The sequence below is a fragment of the Pseudophryne corroboree genome, chromosome 7, assembly GCF_028390025.1.
Source record: "Pseudophryne corroboree isolate aPseCor3 chromosome 7, aPseCor3.hap2, whole genome shotgun sequence".
NCBI lineage: Eukaryota > Metazoa > Chordata > Amphibia > Anura > Myobatrachidae > Pseudophryne > Pseudophryne corroboree.
Window position 1 is genome coordinate 509,274,395 of NC_086450.1, and position 25,286 is coordinate 509,299,680.

Consider the following 25,286-nt stretch of genomic DNA (forward strand, 5'->3'; position numbering starts at 1 on the left):
TGGGCAGTCAGGGGGTACAGGTACAGGGTAATTGCAGGGCAGTCAGTGGGTACAGGTACAGGGTAATTGCAGGCAGTCAGTGGGTACAGGTACAGTGTAATTGCTGGGCAGTCAGTGGGTACAGGTACAGTGTAATTGCTGGGCAGTCAGTGGGTACAGGTACAGTGTAATTGCTGGGCAGTCAGTGGGTACAGGTACAGTGTAATTGCTGGGCAGTCAGTGGGTACAGGTACAGTGTAATTGCTGGGCAGTCAGTGGGTACAGGTACAGTGTAATTGCTGGGCAGTCAGTGGGTACAGGTACAGGGTAATTGCTGGGCAGTCAGTGGGTACAGGTACAGTGTGATTGCAGGGCAGTCAGTGGGTACAGGTACAGTGTAATTGCTGGACAGTCAGTGGGTACAGGTACAGTGTAATTGCTGGGCAGTCACTGGGTACAGGTACAGTGTAATTGCTGGGCAGTCAGTGGGTACAGGTACAGGGTAATTGCTGGGCAGTCAGTGGGTACAGGTACAGTGTGATTGCAGGGCAGTCAGTGGGTACAGGTACAGTGTAATTGCTGGACAGTCAGTGGGTACAGGTACAGTGTAATTGCTGGGCAGTCACTGGGTACAGGTACAGTGTAATTGCTGGGCAGTCAGTGGGTACAGGTACAGGGTAATTGCTGGGCAGTCAGTGGGTACAGGTACAGTGTGATTGCAGGGCAGTCAGTGGGTACAGGTACAGTGTAATTGCTGGACAGTCAGTGGGTACAGGTACAGTGTAATTGCTGGGCAGTCACTGGGTACAGGTACAGTGTAATTGCAGGGCAGTCAGTGGATACAGGTACAGGGTAATTGCTGGGCAGTCAGTGGGTACAGGTACAGGGTAATTGCTGGGCAGTCAGTGGGTACAGGTACAGTGTAATAGCTGGGCAGTCAGTGGGTACAGGTACAGGGTAATTGCAGGCAGTCAGTGGGTACAGGTACAGTGTAATTGCTGGGCAGTCAGTGGGTACAGGACAGGTACAGTGTAATTGCTGGGCAGTCAGTGGGTACAGGTACAGTGTAATTGCTGGGCAGTCAGTGGGTACAGGTACAGTGTAATTGCTGGGCAGTCAGTGGGTACAGGTACAGTGTAATTGCTGGGCAGTCTGTGTACAGGTACAGGGTAATTGCTGGGCAGTCAGTGGGAACAGGTACAGTGTAATTGCTGGGCAGTCAGGGGGTAGAGGTACAGGGTAATTGCTGGGCAGTCAGTGGCAACAGGTACAGTGTAATTGATGGGCAGTCAGTGGGTACAGGGTAATTGCAGGGCAGTCAGTGGGTACAGGTACAGGGTAATTGCTGGGCAGTCAGTGGGTACAGGTACAGTGTAATTGCTGGGCAGTCAGTGGGTACAGGTACAGTGTAATTGCTGGACAGTCAGCGGGTACAGGTACAGGGTAATTGAAGGGCAGTCAGTGGGTACAGGTACACTGTAATTGCTGGGCAGTCAGGGGGTACAGGTACAGGGTAATTGCTGGGCAGTCAGTGGGTACAGGTACAGGGTAATAGCTGGGCAGTCAGGGGGTACAGGTACAGGGTAATTGCAGGGCAGTCAGTGGGTACAGGTACAGGGTAATTGCAGGCAGTCAGTGGGTACAGGTACAGTGTAATTGCTGGGCAGTCAGTGGGTACAGGTACAGTGTAATTGCTGGGCAGTCAGTGGGTACAGGTACAGTGTAATTGCTGGGCAGTCAGTGGGTACAGGTACAGTGTAATTGCTGGGCAGTCAGTGGGTACAGGTATAGTGTAATTGCTGGGCAGTCAGTGGGTACAGGGTAATTGCAGGGCAGTCAGTGGGTACAGGTACAGGGTAATTGCTGGGCAGTCAGTGGGTACAGGTACAGTGTAATTGCTGGGCAGTCAGTGGGTACAGGTACAGTGTAATTGCTGGACAGTCAGCGGGTACAGGTACAGGGTAATTGAAGGGCAGTCAGTGGGTACAGGTACACTGTAATTGCTGGGCAGTCAGGGGGTACAGGTACAGGGTAATTGCTGGGCAGTCAGTGGGTACAGGTACAGGGTAATTGCTGGGCAGTCAGGGGGTACAGGTACAGGGTAATTGCAGGGCAGTCAGTGGGTACAGGTACAGTGTAATTGCTGGGCAGTCAGTGGGTACAGGTACAGTGTAATTGCTGGGCAGTCAGTGGGTACAGGTACAGTGTAATTGCTGGGCAGTCAGTGGGTACAGGTACAGTGTAATTGCTGGGCAGTCAGTGGGTACAGGTACAGTGTAATTGATGGGCAGTCAGTGGGTACAGGTACAGTGTAATTGCTGGGCAGTCAGTGGGTACAGGTACAGTGTAATTGCTGGGCAGTCTGTGTACAGGTACAGGGTAATTGCTGGGCAGTCAGTGGGTACAGGTACAGTGTAATTGCTGGGCAGTCAGGGGGTACAGGTACAGGGTAATTGCTGGGCAGTCAGTGGGTACAGGTACAGTGTAATTGATGGGCAGTCAGTGGGTACAGGGTAATTGCAGGGCAGTCAGTGGGTACAGGTACAGGGTAATTGCTGGGCAGTCAGTGGGTACAGGTACAGTGTAATTGCTGGGCAGTCAGTGGGTACAGGTACAGTGTAATTGCTGGACAGTCAGTGGGTACAGGTACAGGGTAATTGAAGGGCAGTCAGTGGGTACAGGTACACTGTAATTGCTGGGCAGTCAGGGGGTACAGGTACAGTGTAATTGCTGGGCAGTCAGTGGGTACAGGTACAGTGTAATTGCTGGGCAGTCAGGGGGTACAGGTACAGTGTAATTGCTGGGCAGTCAGTGGGTACAGGTACAGTGTAATTGCAGGGCAGTCAGTGGGTACAGGTACAGTGTAATTGCTGGGCAGTCAGTGGGTACAGGTACAGTGTAATTGCTGGGCAGTCAGTGGGTACAGGTACAGTGTAATTGCTGGGCAGTCAGTGGGTACAGGAACAGGGTAATTGCTGGGCAGTCAGTGGGTACAGGTACAGTGTAATTGCTGGGCAGTCAGTGGGTACAGGTACAGTGTAATTGCTGGGCAGTCAGTGGGTACAGGTACAGGGTAATTGCTGGGCAGTCAGTGGGTACAGGTACAGTGTAATTGCAGGGCAGTCAGTGGGTACAGGTACAGGGTAATTGCTGGGCAGTCAGGGGGTACAGGTACAGTGTAATTGCTGGACAGTCAGTGGGTACAGGTACAGTGTAATTGCTGGGCAGTCAGTGGATACAGGTACAGTGTAATTGCTGGGCAGTCAGTGGGTACAGGTACAGTGTAATTGCTGGGCAGTCAGTGGGTACAGGTACAGTGTAATTGCTGGGCAGTCAGTGGGTACAGGTACAGTGTAATTGCTGGGCGGTCAGTGGGTACAGGGTATTGCAGGGCAGTCAGTGGGTACAGGTACAGGGTATTGCAGGGCAGTCAGTGGGTACAGGTACAGGGTAATTGCTGGGCAGTCAGTGGGTACAGGTACAAGGTAATTGCTGGGCAGTCAGTGGGTACAGGTACAGTGTAATTGCTGGGCAGTCAGTGGGTACAGGTACAGGGTAATTGCTGGGCCGTCAGTGGGTACAGGTACAGTGTAATTGCAGGGCAGTCAGTGGATACAGGTACAGTGTAATTGCAGGGCAGTCAGTGGGAACAGTTACAGTGTAATTGCTGGGCAGTCAGCGGGTACAGGTACAGGGTAATTGCTGGGCAGTCAGCGGGTACAGGTACAGGGTAATTGCTGGGCAGTCAGTGGGTACAGGTACAGTGTAATTGCAGGGCAGTCAGTGGGTACAGGTACAGTGTAATTGCTGGGCAGTCAGTGGGTACAGGTACAGTGTAATTGCTGGGCAGTCAGTGGGTACAGGTACAGGGTAATTGCTGGGCAGTCAGCGGGTACAGGTACAGTGTAATTGCTGGGCAGTCAGCGGGTACAGGTACAGTGTAATTGCTGTGCAGTCAGCGGGTACAGGTACAGTGTAATTGCTGGGCAGTCAGTGGGTACAGGTACAGTGTAATTGCTGGGCAGTCAGTGGGTACAGGTACAGTGTAATTGCTGGGCAGTCAGTGGGTACAGGTACAGTGTAATTGCAGGGCAGTCAGTGGGTACAGGTACAGTGTAATTGCTGGGCAGTCAGTGGGTACAGGTACAGTGTAATTGCTGGGCAGTCAGTGGGTACAGGTACAGTGTAATTGCAGGGCAGTCAGTGGGTACAGGTACAGTGTAATTGCTGGGCAGTCAGTGGGTACAGGTACAGTGTATTTGCTGGGCAGTCAGTGGGTACAGATACAGTGTAATTGCTGGGCAGTCAGTGGGTACAGGTACAGTGTAATTGCTGGGCAGTCAGTGGGTACAGGGTAATTGCTGGGCAGTCAGTGGGTACAGGTACAGTGTAACTGCTGGGCAGTCAGTGGATACAGGTACAGGGTAATTGCTGTGCAGTCAGTGGGTACAGGTACAGTGTCATTGCTGGGCAGTCGGTGGGTACAGGTACAGTGTAATTGCTGGGCAGTCAGTGGGTACAGGTACAGTGTAATTGTTGGGCAGTCAGTGGGTACAGGTACAGTGTAATTGCTGGGCAGTCAGTGGGTACAGGTACAGGGTAATTGCAGGGCAGTCAGTGGGTACAGGTACAGTGTAATTGCTGGGCAGTCAGGGGGTAGAGGTACAGTGTAATTGCTGAGCAGTCAGTGGGTACAGGTACAATGTAATTGCTGGGCAGTCAGTGGGTACAAGTACAGTGTAATTGCTGGGCAGTCAGTGGGTACATGTACAGTGTAATTGCTGGGCAGTCAGTGGGTACAGGTACAGTGTAATTGCTGGGCAGTCAGCGGGTACAGGTACAGTGTAATTGCTGGGCAGTCAGTGGGTACAGGTACAGTGTAATTGCAGGGCAGTCAGTGGGTACAGGTACAGTGTAATTGCTGGGCAGTCAGTGGGTACAGGTACAGTGTAATTGCTGGGCAGTCAGGGGGTACAGGTACAGTGTAATTGCTGGGCAGTCAGGGGGTACAGGTACAGTGTAATTGCTGGGCAGTCAGGGGGTACAGGTACAGGGTATTGCTGGGCAGTCAGTGGGTACAGGTACAGTGTAATTGCTGGGCAGTCAGTGGGTACAGGTACAGGGTAATTGCTGGGCAGTCAGTGGGTACAGGTACAGTGTAATTGCTGGGCAGTCAGTGGGTACAGGTATAGTGTAATTGCTGGGCAGTCAGTGGGTACAGGTACAGGGTAATTGCTGGGCAGTCAGGGGGTACAGGTACAGTGTAATTGCTGGGCAGTCAGTGGGTACAGGTACAGGGTAATTGCAGGGCAGTCAGTGGGTACAGGTACAGGGTAATTGCTGGGCAGTCAGTGGGTACAGGTACAGGGTAATTGCTGGGCAGTCAGGGGGTACAGGTACAGTGTAATTGCAGGGCAGTCAGTGGGTACAGGTACAGGGTAATTGCTGGGCAGTCAGTGGGTATAGGTACAGGGTAATTGCTGGGCAGTCAGTTGGTACAGGTACAGTGTAACTGCTGGGCAGTCAGTGGGTACAGGTACAGTGTAATTGCTGGGCAGTCAGTGGGTACAGGTACAGGGTAATTGCTGGGCAGTCAGTGGGTACAGGTACAGTGTAATTGCTGGGCAGTCAGTGGGTACAGGTGCAGGGTAATTGCTGGGAAGTCAGTGGGTACAGGTACAGTGTAATTGCTGGGCAGTCAGTGGGTACAGGTACAGTGTAATTGCAGGGCAGTCAGTGGGTACAGGTACAGGGTAATTGCAGGGCAGTCAGTGGGTACAGGTACAGGGCAATTGCTGGGCAGTCAGTGGGTACAGGTACAGTGTAATTGCTGGGCAGGCAGTGGGTATAGGTACAGGGTAATTGCTTGGCAGTCAGTTGGTACAGGTACAGTGTAATTGCTGGGCAGTCAGTGGGTACAGGTACAGGGTAATTGCTGGGCAGTCAGTGGGTACAGGTACAGGGTAATTGCTGGGCAGTCAGGGGGTACAGGTACAGTGTAATTGCAGGGCAATCAGTGGGTACAGGTACAGTGTAATTGCAGGGCTGTCAGTGGGTACAGGTACAGTGTAATTGCTGGGCAGTCAGTGGGTACAGGTACAGGGTAATTGCTGGGCAGTCAGTGGGTACAGGTACAGGGTAATTGCTGGGCAGTCAGGGGGTACAGGTACAGTGTAATTGCAGGGCAGTCAGTGGGTACAGGTACAGGGTAATTGCTGGACAGTCAGTGGGTACAGGTACAGTGTAATTGCTGGGCAGTCAGTGGGTACAGGTACAGTGTAATTGCAGGGCAGTCAGTGGGTACAGGTACAGGGTAATTGCTGGGCAGTCAGTGGGTACAGGGTAATTGCTGGGCAGTTAGTGGGTACAGGTACAGTGTAATTGCTGGGCAGTCAGTGGGTACAGGTACAGTGTAATTGCAGGGCAGTCAGTGGGTACAGGTACAGTGTAATTGCTGGGCAGTTAGTGGGTATAGGTACAGTGTAATTGCTGGGCAGTCAGTGGGTACAGGTACAGTGTAATTGCAGGGCAGTCAGGGGGTACAGGAACAGTGTAATTGCTGGGCAGTCAGTGGGTACAGGTACAGTATAATTGCTGGGCAGTCAGTGGGTACAGGTACAGTGTAATTGCTGGGCAGTCAGTGGGTACAGGTACAGTGTAATTGCAGGGCAGTCAATAGGTACAGGTGCAGTGTAATTGCTGGGCAGTCAGGGAGTACAGGTACAGTGTAATTGCTGGGCAGTCAGGGGGTACAGGTACAGGGTAATTGCTGGGCAGTCAGGGGGTACAGGTACAGTGTAATTGCTGGGCAGTCAGTGGGTACAGGTACAGTGTAATTGCTGGGTAGTTAGTGGGTATAGGTACAGTGTAATTGCTGGGCAGTCAGTGGGTACAGGTACAGTGTAATTGCAGGTCAGTCAGGGGGTACAGGTACAGTGTAATTGCAGGGCAGTCAGTAGGTACAGGTGCAGTGTAATTGCTGGGCAGTCAGGGGGTACAGGTACAGTGTAATTGCTGGGCAGTCAGGGGGTACAGGTACAGGGTAATTGCTGGGCAGTCAGGGGGTACAGGATAACTGCTGGGCAGTCAGGGGGTACAGGTAAAGGGTAATGTTGTGGTGTGTAGATTACAGCATGTGGGGATTATCATAGGCTGCTTGGCTTCACAGCTAACACTCCTTGACAAAGGGGGGTTTCCATCTAAATTGATATGTTCTTCCTGTCACTCCCTTTTTGTCCTTTATGCCTTTTCTAGTAATAATTCCCCTATGCCTATATCCACAAAGTCAGTATTGGGGTGATCTTTCAGGTTGGCATAAGAGGGTGCCAAATTGGAACCCAAAGCAGTTCCCGATATTTGCAAGTAGAAGTCCTCTTTAAACGTGAAATAGTTGTGATAATTCCCATAGAAAATGATTAGGTGGATCAGTTATCTTTGTGGAAACTTGTTGATGACATCAAGTCCTGCATCGTGTGGTATTACGGTATATAATGATGAGACGTCTAGGGTAACAAGTATCATATTGTCGTCAATTTGGTAAGAAAGTCACCAGAGTCCCTTATATAACTTACTTGCCTGAACCAGCGGTTGTAACAAGTTCTCGACATAAATTGCTAGTGGTTGCAGTACTGATCCGTTTGTGCTTATACAGTACATAATAACCTGCCCAACATGTCCCTATATAGAGCGCAGCTGGTATATGCTGTACATTCATGTATATAACTCAAAACTATTGTATAACTGAGTTTCAGCAGCACTTCCGGTCCGTGTGTCCACTTCCGGTCTCCGGACCTACATAAACCATGTCCCATAAGTCATATCTCATCCAGTATGCACAGTGTATGATTATATTGCAGACCTGTTGGTAAGTTCACTACCTAAATATTTCTCTGTGTAAACAGCTTGTGGCTGTCTTGTGTAAACAGCTTGTGACTGTCTTGTGTAAACAGCTTGTGACTGCCTTGTGTAAACAGCTTGTGGCTGTCTTGTGTAAACAGCTTGTGACTGTCTTGTGTAAACAGCTTGTGACTTTCATCTGGCTGAAAGTGTTTTTGTGCCTATGGACTAATATAACATATCAGTGGTGTAACTCCCAGAGACAATGGAGGCATTTGCCGCCGAATTCCAGCTGTCACAGGGGCACCAAGAAAGAAAGACAGAGGGTTCTGCTGAACTAGAAAAGATCCCTCTCCACTCATTTCATAGTGATTTGCTGCAGTCACTGCTGGATGCTGTCCTAGCTCACAAACCCCTTTTGAAGACCCCTTTTGCTGAAGAGTCTGGAATATGTCTGATAACAGATCAAAGTGTGTACAATGAGCTACAGCTCTACTGCTGTGTCTTGTATGAGGAAAGAAAGTAGAGCAGAAGTTGGGTTTAAGAATATGCAATAATTATTATAATATAACGTTTAAGGGGGGGGGGAGTATTTATCAAAGCTTGGATAGAGATAACGTACTAGTCCATTCGCTTCAAACACAGCCTGTAAACTGTAAGACAGAAGCTGATTGGCTAATATTTTAACTCTCACAGTTTTACTTCTCTCCGAGCTTTGATTAAACCCCTTCTTAGGGCTCTATTTATTATCATTTGCAGCCAACGCCCAAAAATAATGATTTCTTATCACCACAATTAGTTGCAATAATGAATCTTTATTCTCTTGATGCACCAATGGCAAGTCGCTGGGACGTCAGCATATGTGAAGGCCAGAGCCAAGGTGGGGGTGGGGTGGGGGGGGGGGGGGGGCAACACCTTCTATTTCACCTCCAGGCACCTGGCATGAACCTATGCCCCTGTATATACTCTTTAGTGAATTTTTACTATTTCTGTTAAACCAGTGATGTTTATTAGGTCACATGATTGACATTTAATATTTTATGTGTATTGTGTGTTCTAGACATTATTGGCAATATGTCACACTTTATCCCATGTGTATCTGCAAATTTTTGTCTAGTTATCATAAAAATACATTACACAGTTGGGGTATATGTGTAAATTGGGGTATATTCAATTCTAGTCGGAAACTGACGTCTTGTCGGAAAGACGGCAGTTTCCGACATTTTTCTGTCAGAAACTGTTCCGACCCATTCAATGCCCCAGTTTTTTTTTTTACAAGTCAGGAATTCCGACTTGTCGGAAAACACGTGGATCGGCGGTATAGCCTCGGATCCACGTGTTTTGTCGGAATCGCAGCCAAACTTGACAGGTTTTAGCCCTGTTTCCGACAATGTCAATCTGACTTTAAAAAAAGTTGGATTGACATTGTCGGGAACGGCCAAAACCTGTCGGATTTGGCTGAGTAATTGAATGCTCAAATGTCGGCGGAAAGGATCCGACATCAATTGAATATACCCCATAATGATGTATATGTATTCCAGAGGGCATAAATTTCACTCTGTATTTGGATGTTTACATGCATTTCTATGCATCATTATTTGCTATTATATGTAATTATGGGGCTTGTTGGGCACAGATCATGTTGTGATACTTTGTTATTATTTTTACAGCATTTGTTTATATATGTTTGATGCCTTGAAAAAGACTTGCAGAAGAAATGAAACGTTGGCGATACCATGCTATTTCATATTTGCATCAATTGAATAAAGAAAGAGAAGAATTTGAACTGTTCTGAAGAGTGCCCTCTTCCTACATACACACTGTGGGATATATTACGTGTGGATGCGGCACTCGCGGCTTATAAGTAGCAAATTACAAAACCAGTAAACAGAGCCGGCCCTAACCAATATGATGCCCTAGGCAAGATTTTGGCTGGTGCCCCCTAGCACCACCGCTAGTTTCCGCCTCTGACTCTGCACCCCTTTTCCAGCACCATCACCCCCCACCCATAGCAGTCCTTTTTTTTTGTTTTCCTACCCCCTGTAATTTATATAAGAACAGTGTGCCCATTCGGCGTACAGCCAAAAAGGTATGTGTTTTTGCTGGCAAGGGGCATGGCACACAATAGTACCCCCAATTCAAATCATGCCTCACAGTAGTGCAACTTTATTCACAATTTATCATACGATAGTGTCCATTATTCACATTACATCACACAGTAGTACCGCTTTACCTTATATACGTTACTCCTCACAGTAGTGCCCCTCATTCACATAACATCACACTGAATTGCTCCTTATTCACATTACACAACACCATATTGCTCTTTATTTTCATTACACCACACCATATTGCTCCTTATTCACATTACACCACACCATATTGCTCTTTATTCACATTAGACTACACAGTAGTGCCCTTTCTATACGTTACGCCACACAGTAGAGCACCTTATACACATAATGCCACACATTGGTAATGCATTTATACACATAATACCACACAGTAATGCCCCTTACACATATGACACACATTATTAATGTCCTTATAAACATAATGCACCTTACACATTATGCCAACCCTTATTAATGCCCTTATACACATAATTTCCCTTACACATATTCTGCACATTGTTAATGCCCTTATACACATAATGGCACACATAATGTCCCTTACACATATGCCACACATTATTAGTGCCCTTATACACATAATGACACATGTAGTTCCCGGCGTGAGTCAACTGGCAGCTCTGCTAACGTCGGGTGCCTATTTTTTTTATAAAAATGCATCTTATTTGCATTGCTATGTGGCTAGGATGCACAAACAGCTTCTGCTAATTAAAATGATATGCGGCCTGCCTATATAGTGTGTGCGACTGTGGCTGTATCTGCATACAAAATGCTACACACTGAATATAGGCATGCCGCATATCATTTTAATCAGCAGAAGCTGCTTGTGCCCCTAGGCATACCAGATGCCCTAGGCAATTGCCTAGTTTGCCTATGCCTAGGACCGGCTCTGCCAGTAAAAGGAGTTTGTGATTTGTTATTTAATAAGCCATGAGTGCCGCATCTACACGTTGTTTTATATATATATATATATATATATATACATTTAATTTTATTTATTTAACCCTTACTAATTCCTTAATTTTCACTTGTGTGCTGCCCTGGGGTGGACGGCCTGTGCCGGTCTGGTGCGGTCCCACGCCCCAGACTCAATCCTAGTGTTAGGGACCCCCAGTGAAACTGAGACGCCTTGCCGATTGGCCTGGGGGCTTAAACCCTATATTTGCAAATATATGCAACCAAGACTTCTGTATGTTTTGCTATTATGTAGTGTTATTTCAAATGTCACTCAGTGCGCATTAGGGATAGCAAAATGTTTTTCATACACATAATTAAACATGTTTGTGTACATTACTTTGTTCCCTCTTTCATGCAGTCTACTGTTTGTACTAAACCGTTTGCTTATAATCCTCTCTGGCAGGAGCTCAGGGTGGGTCAGTGGCTGCCGCACTAAAACAAGATGGCTTCTTTGCGGTCAGGGCGGTGACTCGGGACACCAGCAAACCAGCAGCTGTGAAGCTGAGGGAGGCCGCGGCGGAGGTGGTGTGTGCAGATCTGGACAATGAGGAAAGTCTGGTGGCCGCGCTGACCGGAGCCTATGGAGCTTTTGTGGTCACCAACTTCTGGGAATACTTCAGCAAAGAGAAGGAGGTGACACAGGTAAAGGCCCCATGTGTATGGAGAAATGCTAGCCACCACTGTAACCCTATTTATTCTTCTGTAAAGGGGCAATGTCAGCTGAACGTGAACTCTGCATAGCAGTGCAGCCCCAACATTTTTTTGGGGGGACCCTCCCGCTGTAAGACCCGTGGGCCGCAGTGTCCCGTGGAGGTAGGTGGGGGGGACAGTTGGGAGGCTTCTGTCACTGCTGCTCTGAGAATCCAGTGGAAACAGGAGGAGAGGGGGTATGCTCACAAAGCGCTGGGCATGCTTCCTCAGTGACGAAAACGGGGGCGTAGTTCACGATCGCGGGCCCACCCACGAAGCTACGCCCCATTTCCCACAGGTCACACCCCTTTTCTGGCCAGGCGCGTGCGCAGATGTCCCTCTTACCGTGGGACCAAAGTTGGGAGGTATGGAACCATGAGGGTCTTATGTTGGGGGCCCCTCTGTCTTGGGAGATGCTGGTATTTTGACCTTGTCAGTGTTTTGACCTTGTCTGGATTTTGACCGTCTGTGAATGGTTGTCGGTATATTGACCGTCAGGATTTTGATTGTAGGAAAATTGACTGCATCCCGTTGCACGTACTGAAGGGAATATAACTGCAAAAATGTATTTTGCTAAATTGTACCTAGCACATAGATATTATATGTTAGGTATAGCTTTAGTTATCCCTCTGTGCTTGCCATGAGCATAGCCCATACCCTAAGGCCGCATTCTCTATTATTTGGAGTATTTTATGCTAAATCAATAGGATTAACAGGCGGGATCCTGCAGAACAAAGGAATTGCGGGGAAGAGAAGGGAAGCAATGGCACGTGCTACTTGCATGATACGATTTAAGGACAGTCTTACAGCTAGAATATTTGTATTCATACATTTGTTAGTACTTACATGAACTAAAATAAAAGGCAAAAAAAACTTTTAAACAATGCATTAACTTATGGCTAATTGCACTTGTAAATTATGAAATGTTTCCTTCATTTTTCTAGAAATAGTTTTCGAATTTAAAAAGGACCCTTTACATCAGTGATTCTCAACTTCAACCCTGAAGTTTTCCCAACAAGTGACATTTTGAGGATTTCTGTCTGTGGGAGCAGGTGGGATAATAACTGAGCCAACGACATTGGGGTATATTCAATAACTGTCGGAAGCTGCCGTCTTGTCGGGAAGATGGCAGCTTCCGACAGTTTTAGGTCGGAAGGGGTTCCCACCTATTCATTACGGCCAAAATTTATTCCGACAAGTCGGGAAACCCGACTTGTCGGAATGCACGCTGATTGGCGGCTTCAGCCGCCGATCAGCGTGCATTGTCCCAAGCGGGGCCAAACCAGACAGGTTTTAGCCCCGTTTCCGACAATCTCAATCCGACTTTAAAAAAAGTCGGATTGAGATAAGTGAACTGAGAGCAGGAGACGGGGGAGCAGCGTGGAGAGCAGGGACCCAGCGGCAGCGTCCACCCGGCTCCAGCAAGCGAGGTCCCGCTTGCTGGAGCCGGGTGGAGGCTGCCGTGAGGCTCCACTAATGCAACCACTGCTCCCCCGTCTCCTCCTCACTCCCCCGTCCGCTCCATCTCCTCTGCTGCTCTCCCCTCCCCCGGCGCCACAGACAATCTCCCCCCTGCTCTACCATCACACACCCCCCCCCCGGCGCCACTCACCTCCGGCACCACTGACCGCTCCCCCCTCACTCCTTGGCACCGCTGACAGCTCCCTCTGCCGCTGCTGTCAGCGCACCCGCAGCGCTGACAGCAGCAGCAGGTCAGGAAACAGGGAACGGCCATATCCGACAGTCACTGTCACTGCCGCTGGGAAAGTGTAAACCAACCCCCCAAGCCCCCCCCCCCCCCCCCCCCCGTGTACCTGGCAGCTGTCTTGGGTGTAAAAAGTAACGTTGTGATGGTCGCGATGTTACCAATGTTCCGATGTCACCGATCTTCCCATCCGATGTTTGAGGGAAAAAATGATTTAAAAAAATACAAATATTTTTTTTTTTAACTAAAATAATTAAATAATTTTGTTCTTCACCTAATTCACTCATAAAAAGATCTAACAATTTCTGAGCGTTTTTCTTGGGGGAAAAAAAGCATCAGTTAAGTGGTTAAATAAATACTGGTTTGATCAGATGAGGTCAGAAAGTTTTTGTCTCTCTCCTGGAACCACTGGTGATTGCACCGTTTTGGAGTAAATTGGCTCAAACATTGATGAAGATCTTTCTCCTCTACAGGGAAAATTGATCGCAGATGTAATCAAACGACTTGGCCTGACCTTCGTGGTCTTCAGTGGCCTCGAAAACGTGAAGAAGCAGACGGGGGGGAAGCTGGAAGTGCTCCATTTCGACGGCAAAGGGGAGATAGAGGAATATTTTAGAGAGATTGGAGTCTCTATGACCAGTGTGCGACTTCCCAGTTACTACAAGAACCTCCTGACCTACTTCATGCCCCAGAAGAACAAGGACAGTGACAGCTACTCTCTGGGTATGGCACAGGGTGATGTCTTTTAGGGTTATGGTGAATGAGGGGGGCATGGCGGCTGTCTGTACAAACACCTGAAGGTGTGGAGACTGGTGGGAGGATGCGTGTCTTATAGAGTGGAGAATGACGAAGGCGGTCCGGGGACAAGGTTGGATGGTTTGGGGATGTAACCAGCAGGAAAATATTGGACAGAGCTGGATTCCCCCATCGTCACATTTATGATACACCTGTAAAACTAATGCAGAAAAATTGTGGTGTCCACCTCTGTATGAGTTCATACGTCCTCCTAGTTTCATAGGTGATGAGTGGCGTTCCGTAGCGGTTGCGTTTCTGTAGCTGTCACAGTTGTAGAGTTTTGTTGGGCACATTAACATATTTTTTACATTTTATATTGTCATCTTCAAAATGTCATTCCAACCATGCCCATGGGTGATGTTCCAATGGATGGGTTGTCTGTGAAAGACTTGGGTCCTATCGTTGTCAGTATCCTGAAGTCTCCATCGCAATACGCTGGCAAGGACATTGGGCTCAGCACAGAGAAGCTGACGGTTGAGCAGTATGCAGATATATTGTCCAAAGGCGTTGGGAAAACCATCAAGGATTCCAAAGTGAGTATTGGTGGGACAGGGCTCTCCCAGTGTCTAATGGACCCAAGACACAAGAGGAGGTAGTGAAGGTGTGATCTGTACCAGCACTATAAACTTGCCGCCTAGTAACTGGGAGCCTTGCACCAGCTGCAAGTGATAGACCAGCAGGTTGCAAAGGCCCGAAACGGTTAGAATCCCCGCACTAGGGTGCAATGAAGGTTTAAACTATAGGCCTGCTTCTAGAGGAAGACTTTTGGTATTATATTACTTTTGGTAGCAACAGTTCTATTGCATTCGAAGCAGGTTTAGATAGCTTTCATAGAAAACATGTACATACATGAAAATATGTACATACATGATACAGGAACTGTTACTACCCAGAGTATTAGAATACCAAAAGTCTTCCTCTAGAACAGTGGTGGGATAGAGGCAGTCTGATTTCCCCCTGTGGTCCTCTTCCTAGTAACTCTGATCTCTGCCAAAAGTTTGTATTTCTTAGATTAGTGTTAGGGCCCCACCAGAGATGAGGTCACCTGGACGCTGCTTGGTGGGCTGATATCATTTGGCCAGAAAGTATGCCAAGCGCCTCAATTTTGCTTTATGTTAGTTGGCAGAGTTAATTATAATTATTCTGATTAGCCATTCTTGGTACTATGAGTGTGCATCGGGATTGATTGGAACCTCTATATATTGTGTGGAGGATGTCTGCTGTTTTAAGGGCCAGATACAGAGACACAGACCATCTTTGGGTGCAGCTGCTGTGTGAAAATATGTTACTGCTGCAACCCATTGGCTGTCTATGGAGAGGCCCACCGGTTGTAGCATTAATCCGGCGTGGTGCGCACCAAGGCACACCATCGTGAGGACATCAGCCACACCACAGGACCCTAGTTTGCTCAGAATGTTCTTTGGAATATGGTCACCTGGGTCAGAAGAACAGCGGCTTCGCAGTGAGGATTTATTTGTGAAGTGATTGACAACCAGGGAGCATTTGTGGGAGGTAACGTGGGAGCGGCGACTTCAATGAAAACGTGTCACAACCATGTCAGGGGCGTGTCACAGCTTGCCACTGCGATATCATATGCAGTTATATTATATTTTTAGTGTCTTACTGCCAGCGGCCATACTGCCCGACCATAAGGTTACTCAAATGGTTCATGTCTGGGCACCGTGCGTCCGACTGTGTGCCTTTTACACAAGTGGAATTCGGAAGCTCTGCCAGTAGGGAGCTTTTGCATATTTTTATACACATTCGCAACTTTGGCGCCATCTGCGTCCATCGATGAACCAGGCCCTACGTCCTCTCGTGGATTAAATACTCTGCAGGAAGATTAATGATACTGAAGGGGTAGCATGAGAGCGAGGGACTCGGCTAAATGTGGTATATATCTAACCCACCTCTCTCTGCTTAGATATCCCCTGAGGCCTACGAGAAGCTGGGCTTCCCGGGAGCAGGAGAGCTGGCCAACATGTTCCGATTCTTCATCATGGGACCCGACCGGGATGTGGACCTCACCCTCAAACTCAACCCCGGGGCCAGGAAGTTCCAGCAGTGGATTGAGGAGAACAAGAACGCTTTTCAAGGCCTGTGAATGATTCACTAGGCAATGGCTGCAGATTCCAAGCATAAGACTATAAAACATTGCGTTCAGTGTGAGGCGATGTTCCCTGGACCATTAATGTGACTTGTGTTTTTTATTAATGTTTTTATTATTATTATAAAACAATAACAACATGACACTGGCTTAAGTTATATTAGATGGTTCTGGAAAAAGTACAGCTGACACATCCTGATTGTATGAAGCAGTTGTATTAGTTTGGGTTAAGGATAATGGAATGTGTAATCCAAGACTATGGGGGGAATTAATTTAGCTGCAGCAATTTACCCCAGGGCTATTCAATTAGTCCCCGCTGGCAACACTTATCTGGGATTTGTTTTTACGCGCCTGAACAGAGACGAAAAAAATCGCAGATAACCAGCAGGTTAACGGGTGCCAAGAGCTTGCTAACGCACAAACCCATGAACTTTTTTCACAGGTTCTGTGTGTTAACACCCGTTAACCCTTGTTAATGTCCGTTAACACGAAAATTTAACGGGCATTAAATAGGGTCTCGGGTAAAAACGGGAGTGCAACTGAAAAGACACGAGGCTACCTCTCTTTCACCTGCAGTAATTTACAGCGGGTAATTGAATTCCCTCCTATGTTCAGGGCTAGTGCTAGAGTGTTCGGCTCCCTCCTGCAAACTCTAAATTTTGTGCCCTCCTACTCTGCTCTCATGCTATTCACATTCAGCCACATCGCGCTTGCGACTAGCTGCAATCGGTTTGTGAGAGTGCACACACCGTACGATCGTATGGATCGCGGGTGCATGCACACCTACGCTTACCCACGGGCAAGCTTATCATGGCAAACGAGTGTCATCTGCCATGACTAACCTTTAAGCTGAGAAAGGACACATCTGATTGTCTTTGTGACATGTCTCTTTACAATGTTTCATAGTTTGAAATGTAAAAAGAGTGAGAGGGTGAAAAGGGAAAGGGTGAGAGTCAGTGGGTGACAGAGAGAGGATAGCAGGAGAGAAAGGGTGATGGGTAGAGGGTGAGAGTAAGTGGGTAACAGGAATGTCAGTGGGTGACAGGGAGAGGGTAACTACAGTGAGAGATAGTGGGAGACGGGCACAGAGTGAAGCTAGGGAGAGGCAGTGGGCAACAGTGAGAGCGGAAGGTGACAATCAGAGGTAGAGGGTGACAAGCAGAGGGTGAAAAAAAAGAGAATGACGGGGAGAGGGTGAGCATCAGTGGGTGATAGGAGAGAGAGGTGATGGGGAAAGGGTGAGAATCAGTGGGTGACGGGGATAGTTCGACAGGAGAGAGAGGTGATGTGGAGAGGGGTGGGTGACAGGGAGAAGGTGACAAGAGAGAGAGGTGATGGGGAGGGTTGGTGACAGGGAGAGAGTGACAGGAGAGAGAGGTGACGGGGAGAGGATGAGAGTGAGTGGGTGACAGGAGAGAGAGGCGACAGCTGTGGAGAGGCAGCGGGTGGCAGGCAGTGGGAAAAGAATAGGAACATAACAAGTCCGGCCTTACAGTCCCATGAAGAGAAAACACTTCCTATGGTACAGTAAGTCACTGCCACTGCTAGGCTGTCCCTGCGGGTGGCAGATTTTACTGCGGGGATGCAGTACTGTAGTCCATAAGTAAAATCTGTCACTCCTAGTGACCTTACTTAACTTATGAAGGTATCCTATCAGGGCCGAAACTAGGGTTTTTGGCACCCGGGGCAAGGAAGCCATTCGGCGCCCCCCTCACACACACATTTTTGTAATGCTGGTAGGCACTGCCCTCTTCCCGCCCCTGCTAATCATGCTGCGTCTGTCGTGCACTGTAAACGTGATCACAGCACTCATTCCGCACAGGCGCAGATCACCCACTATCGGATCCTTATGTAATCCATCAGGACTGTGTAAAATCCAAATCAGGGCCTATGTGCGGCAGTAGTATATACACAGCTGTGGCTGACACTATTTAAAAATGGTGAACATTGACTCATTACCATTTGATGGCGACAAACATCGGAAAGTTGCCATCAAGTGGTAAAACTACTACCAACAAATCAAAAACATCGATGGTGTGAGCCATCGTCATTCGATGTCCATCCCTAGCTACAGTACTTAGCAACTGCACTAATGCAAGTCACACTCACAGAAACTCAACAACTGGAGAGGTATAAACAAGAACAGCAACACATATTAGAAGCACATTATAAAAGTGTGACCGGTCTCACCTGAGGCTAGGGGGTATATTTCATACAGGTCGATTGAAAATCGATTTCAGATCATTTAAAAACCGGTCTTAATCGATGTTGGGCTTCAAAAGGGATGTTGGGCTTCCAGGGGTAAAACACTCATTTACTAACAATTAAAAAATATAAACAATAAACGTGTGTTTAAACACTGTAAACCCAACATCGATTCAAATCGATCTAAAATCGATAAAAAAAAAAGACTTTTAAATACTGTATACCCCCAGCAGTCATTACACGCATCAGCTACGTGTCAGCAGTGTACAATATGTGACTGGGATAGTACTTTATGCTGCTGCCACTGAGAGAGAGGGAAGTGGACCGCGGGTACGTAGTGTGAGCAGAGCGGGAGCTGACGGGGATGGTGCCTGATGCCGCTGCCACTGAGAGAGAGTGAAGCAGGGTCCACTTCTCTCTCTCAGTGGCAGCGGCATCAGGCACCATCCCCGTCAGCTCCCGCTCTGCTCACACTATGTACCCGCGGTCCACTTCTCTCTCTCAGTGGCAGCGGCATCAGGCACCATCCCCGTCAGCTCCCGCTCTGCTTACCCTACGTACCCGCGGTCCACTTCTCTCTCTCAGTGGCAGCGGCATCAGGCACCATCCCCGTCAGCTCCCGCTCTGCTCACACTATGTACCCGCGGTCCACTTCTCTCTCTCAGTGGCAGCGGCATCAGGCACCATCCCCGTCAGCTCCCGCTCTGCTTACACTACGTACTCGCGGTCCACTTCTCTCTCTCAGTGGCAGCGGCATCAGGCACCATCCCGGTCATCTCCCGCTCTGCTCACACCACGTCCCCCCCATCCACGCATGCAGATCACTATGGTCAGATATTAGCCGTCTCCCTTCCGCACAAGGCAGGCTGTGAGGGGGAGGGGGGAAGCGTTACCTTGCAAGGCGGCTGGTGGACGCAGCTACCGGTGCCCAGTGCCAGGCAGTGCTCTCGGCGCCCCCTCAACTCCGGCGCCCGGGGCACGTGACCCCTTAGCCCCCCCCTAGTTACGGCCCTGATCCTATTACCCACGGTCATTGATCGTGGGTGATTGGGTCTCTGGGGGGCTATTCAATTAGCCCTGATAAGGCTGTGCGAGACATGGCTTATAAGGATTTTCTTTCCTCTACCCCCCCACAATGATTAATTAAGCAGTTAATCCCCCCTCCCCACACGCTACACCACAGCTACCCTGCAGCCCACTCCCCGCACTCACTACACTACCACCACCACCCAGCACACATTATATGCCACTTTATCCACCCCAGCACACACTTTATCCACTCCAGCACACAGTAACATACCAGTTTATCCCCCCCACCTCAACACACAGTAACATACCAATAACCCCCCCCCCTCCACCCCAGCACACAGTAACATACCAGTTTATCCCCCCCACCTCAACACACAGTAACATACCAGTTTATCCCCCCCCCCAACACACAGTAACATACCAGTTTATCCCCCCCACCTCAACACACAGTAACATACCAATTTATCCCCCCCTCCACCCCAGCACACAGTAACATACCAATTTATCCCCCCCCTCCACCCCAGCACACAGTCACATACAACTTTATCCCCCCCCACCCCAGTACACAGTAACATACCACTTTATCCCCCCCCACCCCAGTACACAGTAACATGCCACTTTATCCCCCCCTCCCCAGTACACAGTAACATGCCACTTTATCCCCCCCACCCCAGTACACAGTAACATACCACTTTATCCCCCCCACCCCAGCACACAGTAACATACCAGTTTATCCCCCCCACCTCAACACACAGTAACATACCAATTTATCCCCCCCTCCACCCCAGCACACAGTAACATACCAATTTATCCCCCCTCCACCCCAGCACACAGTAACATACCACTTTATCCCCCCCCACCCCAGTACACAGTAACATGCCACTTTATCCCCCCCTCCCCAGTACACAGTAACATGCCACTTTATCCCCCCCACCCCAGTACACAGTAACATACCACTTTATCCCCCCCCCACCCCAGCACACAGTAACATACCAGTTTATCCCCCTAACCCCAGCACACAGTAACATACCAGTTTATCCCCCCCACCCCAGTACACAGTAACATACCACTTTATCCCCCCACCCCAGTACAGAGTAACATACCACTTTATCCCCCCCACCCCAGCACACAGTAACATACCAGTTTATCACCCCAGCACACAGTAACATATCACTTTATCCCCCCCACGCCAACACACAGTAACATACCAGTTTATCCCCCCCACCCCAGCACACGGTAACATGCCAGTTTATCCCCCCCACGCCAACACACAGTAACATACCAGTTTATCCCCCCCACCCCAGCACACGGTAACATGCCAGTTTATCCCCCCCACGCCAACACACAGTAACATACCAGTTTATCCCCCCCACCCCAGTACACAGTAACATAACACTTTATCCCCCCACCCCAGTACAGAGTAACATACCACTTTATCCCCCCCACCCCAGCACACAGTAACATACCAGTTTATCACCCCCCCACCCCAGCATACAGTAACATATCACTTTATCCCCCCCACGCCAACACACAGTAACATACCAGTTTATCCCCCCCACCCCAACACACAGTAACATACCAGTTTATCCCCCCCACCCCAGCACACGGTAACATGCCAGTTTATCCCCCCCACGCCAACACACAGTAACATACCAGTTTATCCCCCCCACCCCAGCACACAGTAACATACCAGTTTATCCCCCCCACCCCAGCACACAGTAACATACCAGTTTATCCCCCCCACCCCAGCACACAGTAACATACCAGTTTATCCCCCCCACCCCAGCACACAGTAACATACCAGTTTATCCCCCCCACCCCAGCACACAGTAACATACCAGTTTATCCCCCCCACCCCAGTACACAGTAACATATCACTTTATCCCCCCCACGCCAACACACAGTAACATACCAGTTTATCCCCCCCACCCCAGTACACAGTAACATACCAGTTTATCCCCCCCACCCCAGTACACAGTAACATGCCAGTTTATCCCCCCACCCCACCCCAGCACACGGTAACATGCCAGTTTATCCCCCCGCTTCTGCTTGTCACACGGTATGGCAGGCGCAGACTGCGGCAGCTGGCACCAACACTGCCCATCAGCAAGGTACAGTAGCAGAGCAGGTAGAGCGCCTTTAGTGCCAGGCGCCTCCCTGCTTTGCAGACCTTGCTGAGCGGCTAGCACCGGCACTGCCTATGTGCCTATGTTTATCCCAGAGATCTGTTTAAATATTGCTTAATACACGTTCTCATGCACTGTGGTCAATGATGTAAATTGCTGAATAAGCAAATACCAATGCCAGGTGTTGTAACGCTTTCTTAATAACTATATTTGAGGCAATGCTGCCCCCTGCTGATAAATAAAGTAGAAGATTAATGCAGGTATTCTATGTATGCTATAAGTCAATGGGGAGTCACTGCCTACTGCCCCTAGGGGATAATAAGGGCTTGCAAGATCATACACTAGTCTCATTGCAGGACTGTAGATTGCAATGTACGTCCCATACATTTCTTTGACTATCCTGGCCTTGGAGAATGGGGGAGGGGCTTCCCAGGAATTAATTGCTGATTACAACTGATTAAAAGCTGATTATATATTTTGATAACCTTTATTTTCTTGTAAATATGTGTGTGGAATATATATATATATATATATATATATAGACAAAGTAAACGGGCGGCACTCGGTATTTCTTCAATAAAGCAAAGCCGCTACAACAGCATATGTGGACAACGTTTCAGATGCATTTATTAAGCATCTTTCGTCAGAAAGATTTACTTTGTCTACATAATGTCCCTCTGAATCGTGGGAGGGCACCCAGGAATCCCCAATGCCTATGTTGACTGCCGGTCAAATATGATTTTATATATATATATATATATATATATATATATATACACATATCATAAATATCTCCTATATATAATAGCCCTGTGATTTTCTGTGCCTGGCCCTCTAACGCTGGGCGTGGCTAGGAGCTCTCATTGGGTTAGGGCAGGTCTATCACACCCAGTCCACACCTGATTGGGTGAGAAACGCCATCCCACACAGGTTACATCCAATGGGAGGCTCTGCCCTTTGGCTGCTGTGTTTTCACAGAGCAGGATTAGCAATGGGGCTGATGGAGCTGCAGCTCTAGGTCCACACCCCAAAATAGTCCCCCTGCATCTGCAGCAACACACCCTCCAACACTTTACACATAAACATTGATGCAAATTCCAAAAGGGGGCGTGGCCACGGGTACAGCACCGTGGTGACCACGCCCCTTTTCCTATACTTTCAATGGAAGCTTGGAGAGTCAAAAAACGGTACAGACCATAAAAAAAAGGGACTGTACCTGCCAGAAAGGTGCAGCTGGAGGTTATGTCACTGCACCTGCAGCAAGTCTCTGCGCTGTAGAGAGGGAAAAAACAATCCTTTTACTGCAGCGTCCTATGGGGGTCATTCCAAGTTGATCCCTAGCTGCATTCGTTCGCTGTGCAGCGATCAGGCAAAAACTCGTCACTTCTGCGCATGCATATGCAGCGCAATGCGCACGTGCGGCATACTATTACAACGAACAATGTAGTTTTACACAGGGTCTAGCGATACTTTTCAGTCGCACAGGCAGCCGCAGAGTGATTGACATGAAGTGGGCGTTTCTGGGTGTCAACTGACCGTTTTCAGGGAGTGTTCGGAAAAACGCAGGCGTGGCTGGACGAACGCAGGGCGTGTTTGTGACGCCAAATCAGGAACTGAATGGTCTGAAGTGATCGCAAGCGCTGAGTAGGTCTGGAGCTACTCTGAAACTGCACAAAATATTTTTGTACCCGGTCTCCGATCCCTTCGTTCGCACTTCTGCTAAGCTAAAATACACTCCCAGTGGGCGGCGGCATAGCGTTTGCACGGCTGCTAAAAACTGCTAGCGAGCGATCAACTCGGAATGACCACCAATGTCTTGCTGCCAGTCCACCTGCCCCATCCGGCATCAACAATCCCCACTCCCTAGCCGCGCCGCAGGTGGAACAAAAGCTGCTGTGGCCACCGGCATAGATGTGTATGAAAGCGGCGCAGCGGAAGGCATTCATAGGCCTCCCTGCACTGCATACTCTCTGAGCCCCGGAGCCTCCTCTGCGTGTGATGTCACAGAAGTGCCTCCCCACCACAACCGCGCCCAGATCCCCAGAGGCCCTGACTCCACAACATAGCACCTGGGCTGCCGGCCTGGAAGCCCCGAGATGGCTAATGTAATGGATAGAGTGGGTGATATCGCGGAGGGTAATGTCTGGACGCTGAATCAATGTAAAAGGTGACAGTGCAGCGCAGTGCAGTGGGTGTGCAGTCAGGGCCGTTGCTAGAGTGTTCAGCGCACCCCTGCAAACTATAAATTTGCACCCTCGCATACTTTACAAACGCACAGCGCACATATTGACCCCTGTAGTAGAGACACTTACACATGTAATGCCCCCTGAACCAGTGACGCTTACACATGTCACGCCCCCCCCCCCTGTACCAGTGATGCTTACACACGTAATGCCCCCTCTACCAGTACCGCTTACACACATAATGCCCCCTGTACCAGTGCCGCTTACACACATAATGCCCCCTGTACCAGTGCCGCTTAGACATGTAATGCCCCCTGTACCAGTGACGCTTACACACGTAACGCCCCCTGTACCAGTACCGCTTACACACGTAACGCCCCCTGTACCAGTGCCGCTTACACACGTAACGCCCCCTGTACCAGTGCCGCTTACACACGTAACGCCCCCTGTACCAGTACCGCTTACACACGTAACGCCCCCTGTACCAGTGCCGCTTAGACATGTAATGCCCCCTGTACCAGTGACGCTTACACACGTAACGCCCCCTGTACCAGTACCGCTTACACACGTAACGCCCCCTGTACCAGTGCCGCTTACACACGTAACGCCCCCTGTACCAGTGCCGCTTACACACGTAACGCCCCCTGTACCAGTACCGCTTACACACGTAACGCCCCCTGTACCAGTGCCGCTTACACACGTAACGCCCCCTGTACCAGTGACGCTTACACACGTAACGCCCCCTGTACCAGTACCGCTTACACACGTAACGCCCCCTGTACCAGTGACGCTTACACACATTATGCAGACAGTCACACACACACACACACACTATTGCGTATTGCGTTTATTGCGTACATCTTCTTCCCTGTAATGCGGCGCGTTGGAACACCGGCGCAAACAATAGTGACTGCCTGCTGTGTGAGTCTCCGGGAGAGCCACTGCCAAAGGCAGGACAGCAGCTTAGCTGCTGACAGGAGGAGAAGCATTACCCGCACCTCCCCCACTCACAGTACCTCCGAGCCCCATCTGCGGCACCCCCACACTCCCCCTCCAGCACCCGCGATAGCTCCGGACCCCCCTCCCCCACCCGCAGCGACCCCGCACCCGTACCTCCCGCCGCACCACCGCATCCACCCCTCCCCCACCTGGGGCAACCCCGCAACTGCTCCTCCCCCACCTGAAACGGGTCCGGTCCACCACCCGCAGCACCCACGCACCCTCCCCCACCTGCGGCCTCACCACAACCGCCCCTCCCGTGGCACCCCAGGATCCCATCCACCTCTTCTTCGCACCCCCTACTCCCCCAACCACAGCACGTACTAGGTGATTCACCAGGCCCTGCGTGCGCTGTTCACGCCGTTGCAAGGGGCTACGACCCCTTAACCATGCACGCCCTTTGTCCGTGCAATATTTAACCACTCACACAATTATGATTGGATGTAATACTCCATATAATAAAAATATTCCACGCCACAAGGGTGTGCAAGGGTTAAGGGGGCGTAGCCCCTTACGACGGTGTGAAGAGCGCCCGTAGGTCGC

General features: G+C 49.4%; 1 protein-coding gene across 1 annotated transcript in view; it reads left to right on the forward strand.

Moving 5' to 3' along the window:
• Positions 1–16,287, forward strand: part of LOC134943954 (nmrA-like family domain-containing protein 1) — a 31,491-nt gene extending 15,204 nt beyond the window's left edge. Inside the window, exons 2-5 of the mRNA XM_063932509.1 lie at positions 11,308–11,546; positions 13,773–14,023; positions 14,438–14,627; positions 16,019–16,287. Coding sequence (XP_063788579.1) covers positions 11,308–11,546; positions 13,773–14,023; positions 14,438–14,627; positions 16,019–16,198 — 860 coding nt within the window. The 3' untranslated portion in view covers positions 16,199–16,287. The remainder of the gene's footprint in view (positions 1–11,307; positions 11,547–13,772; positions 14,024–14,437; positions 14,628–16,018) is intronic.
• Positions 16,288–25,286: the final 8,999 nt, after the last annotated feature.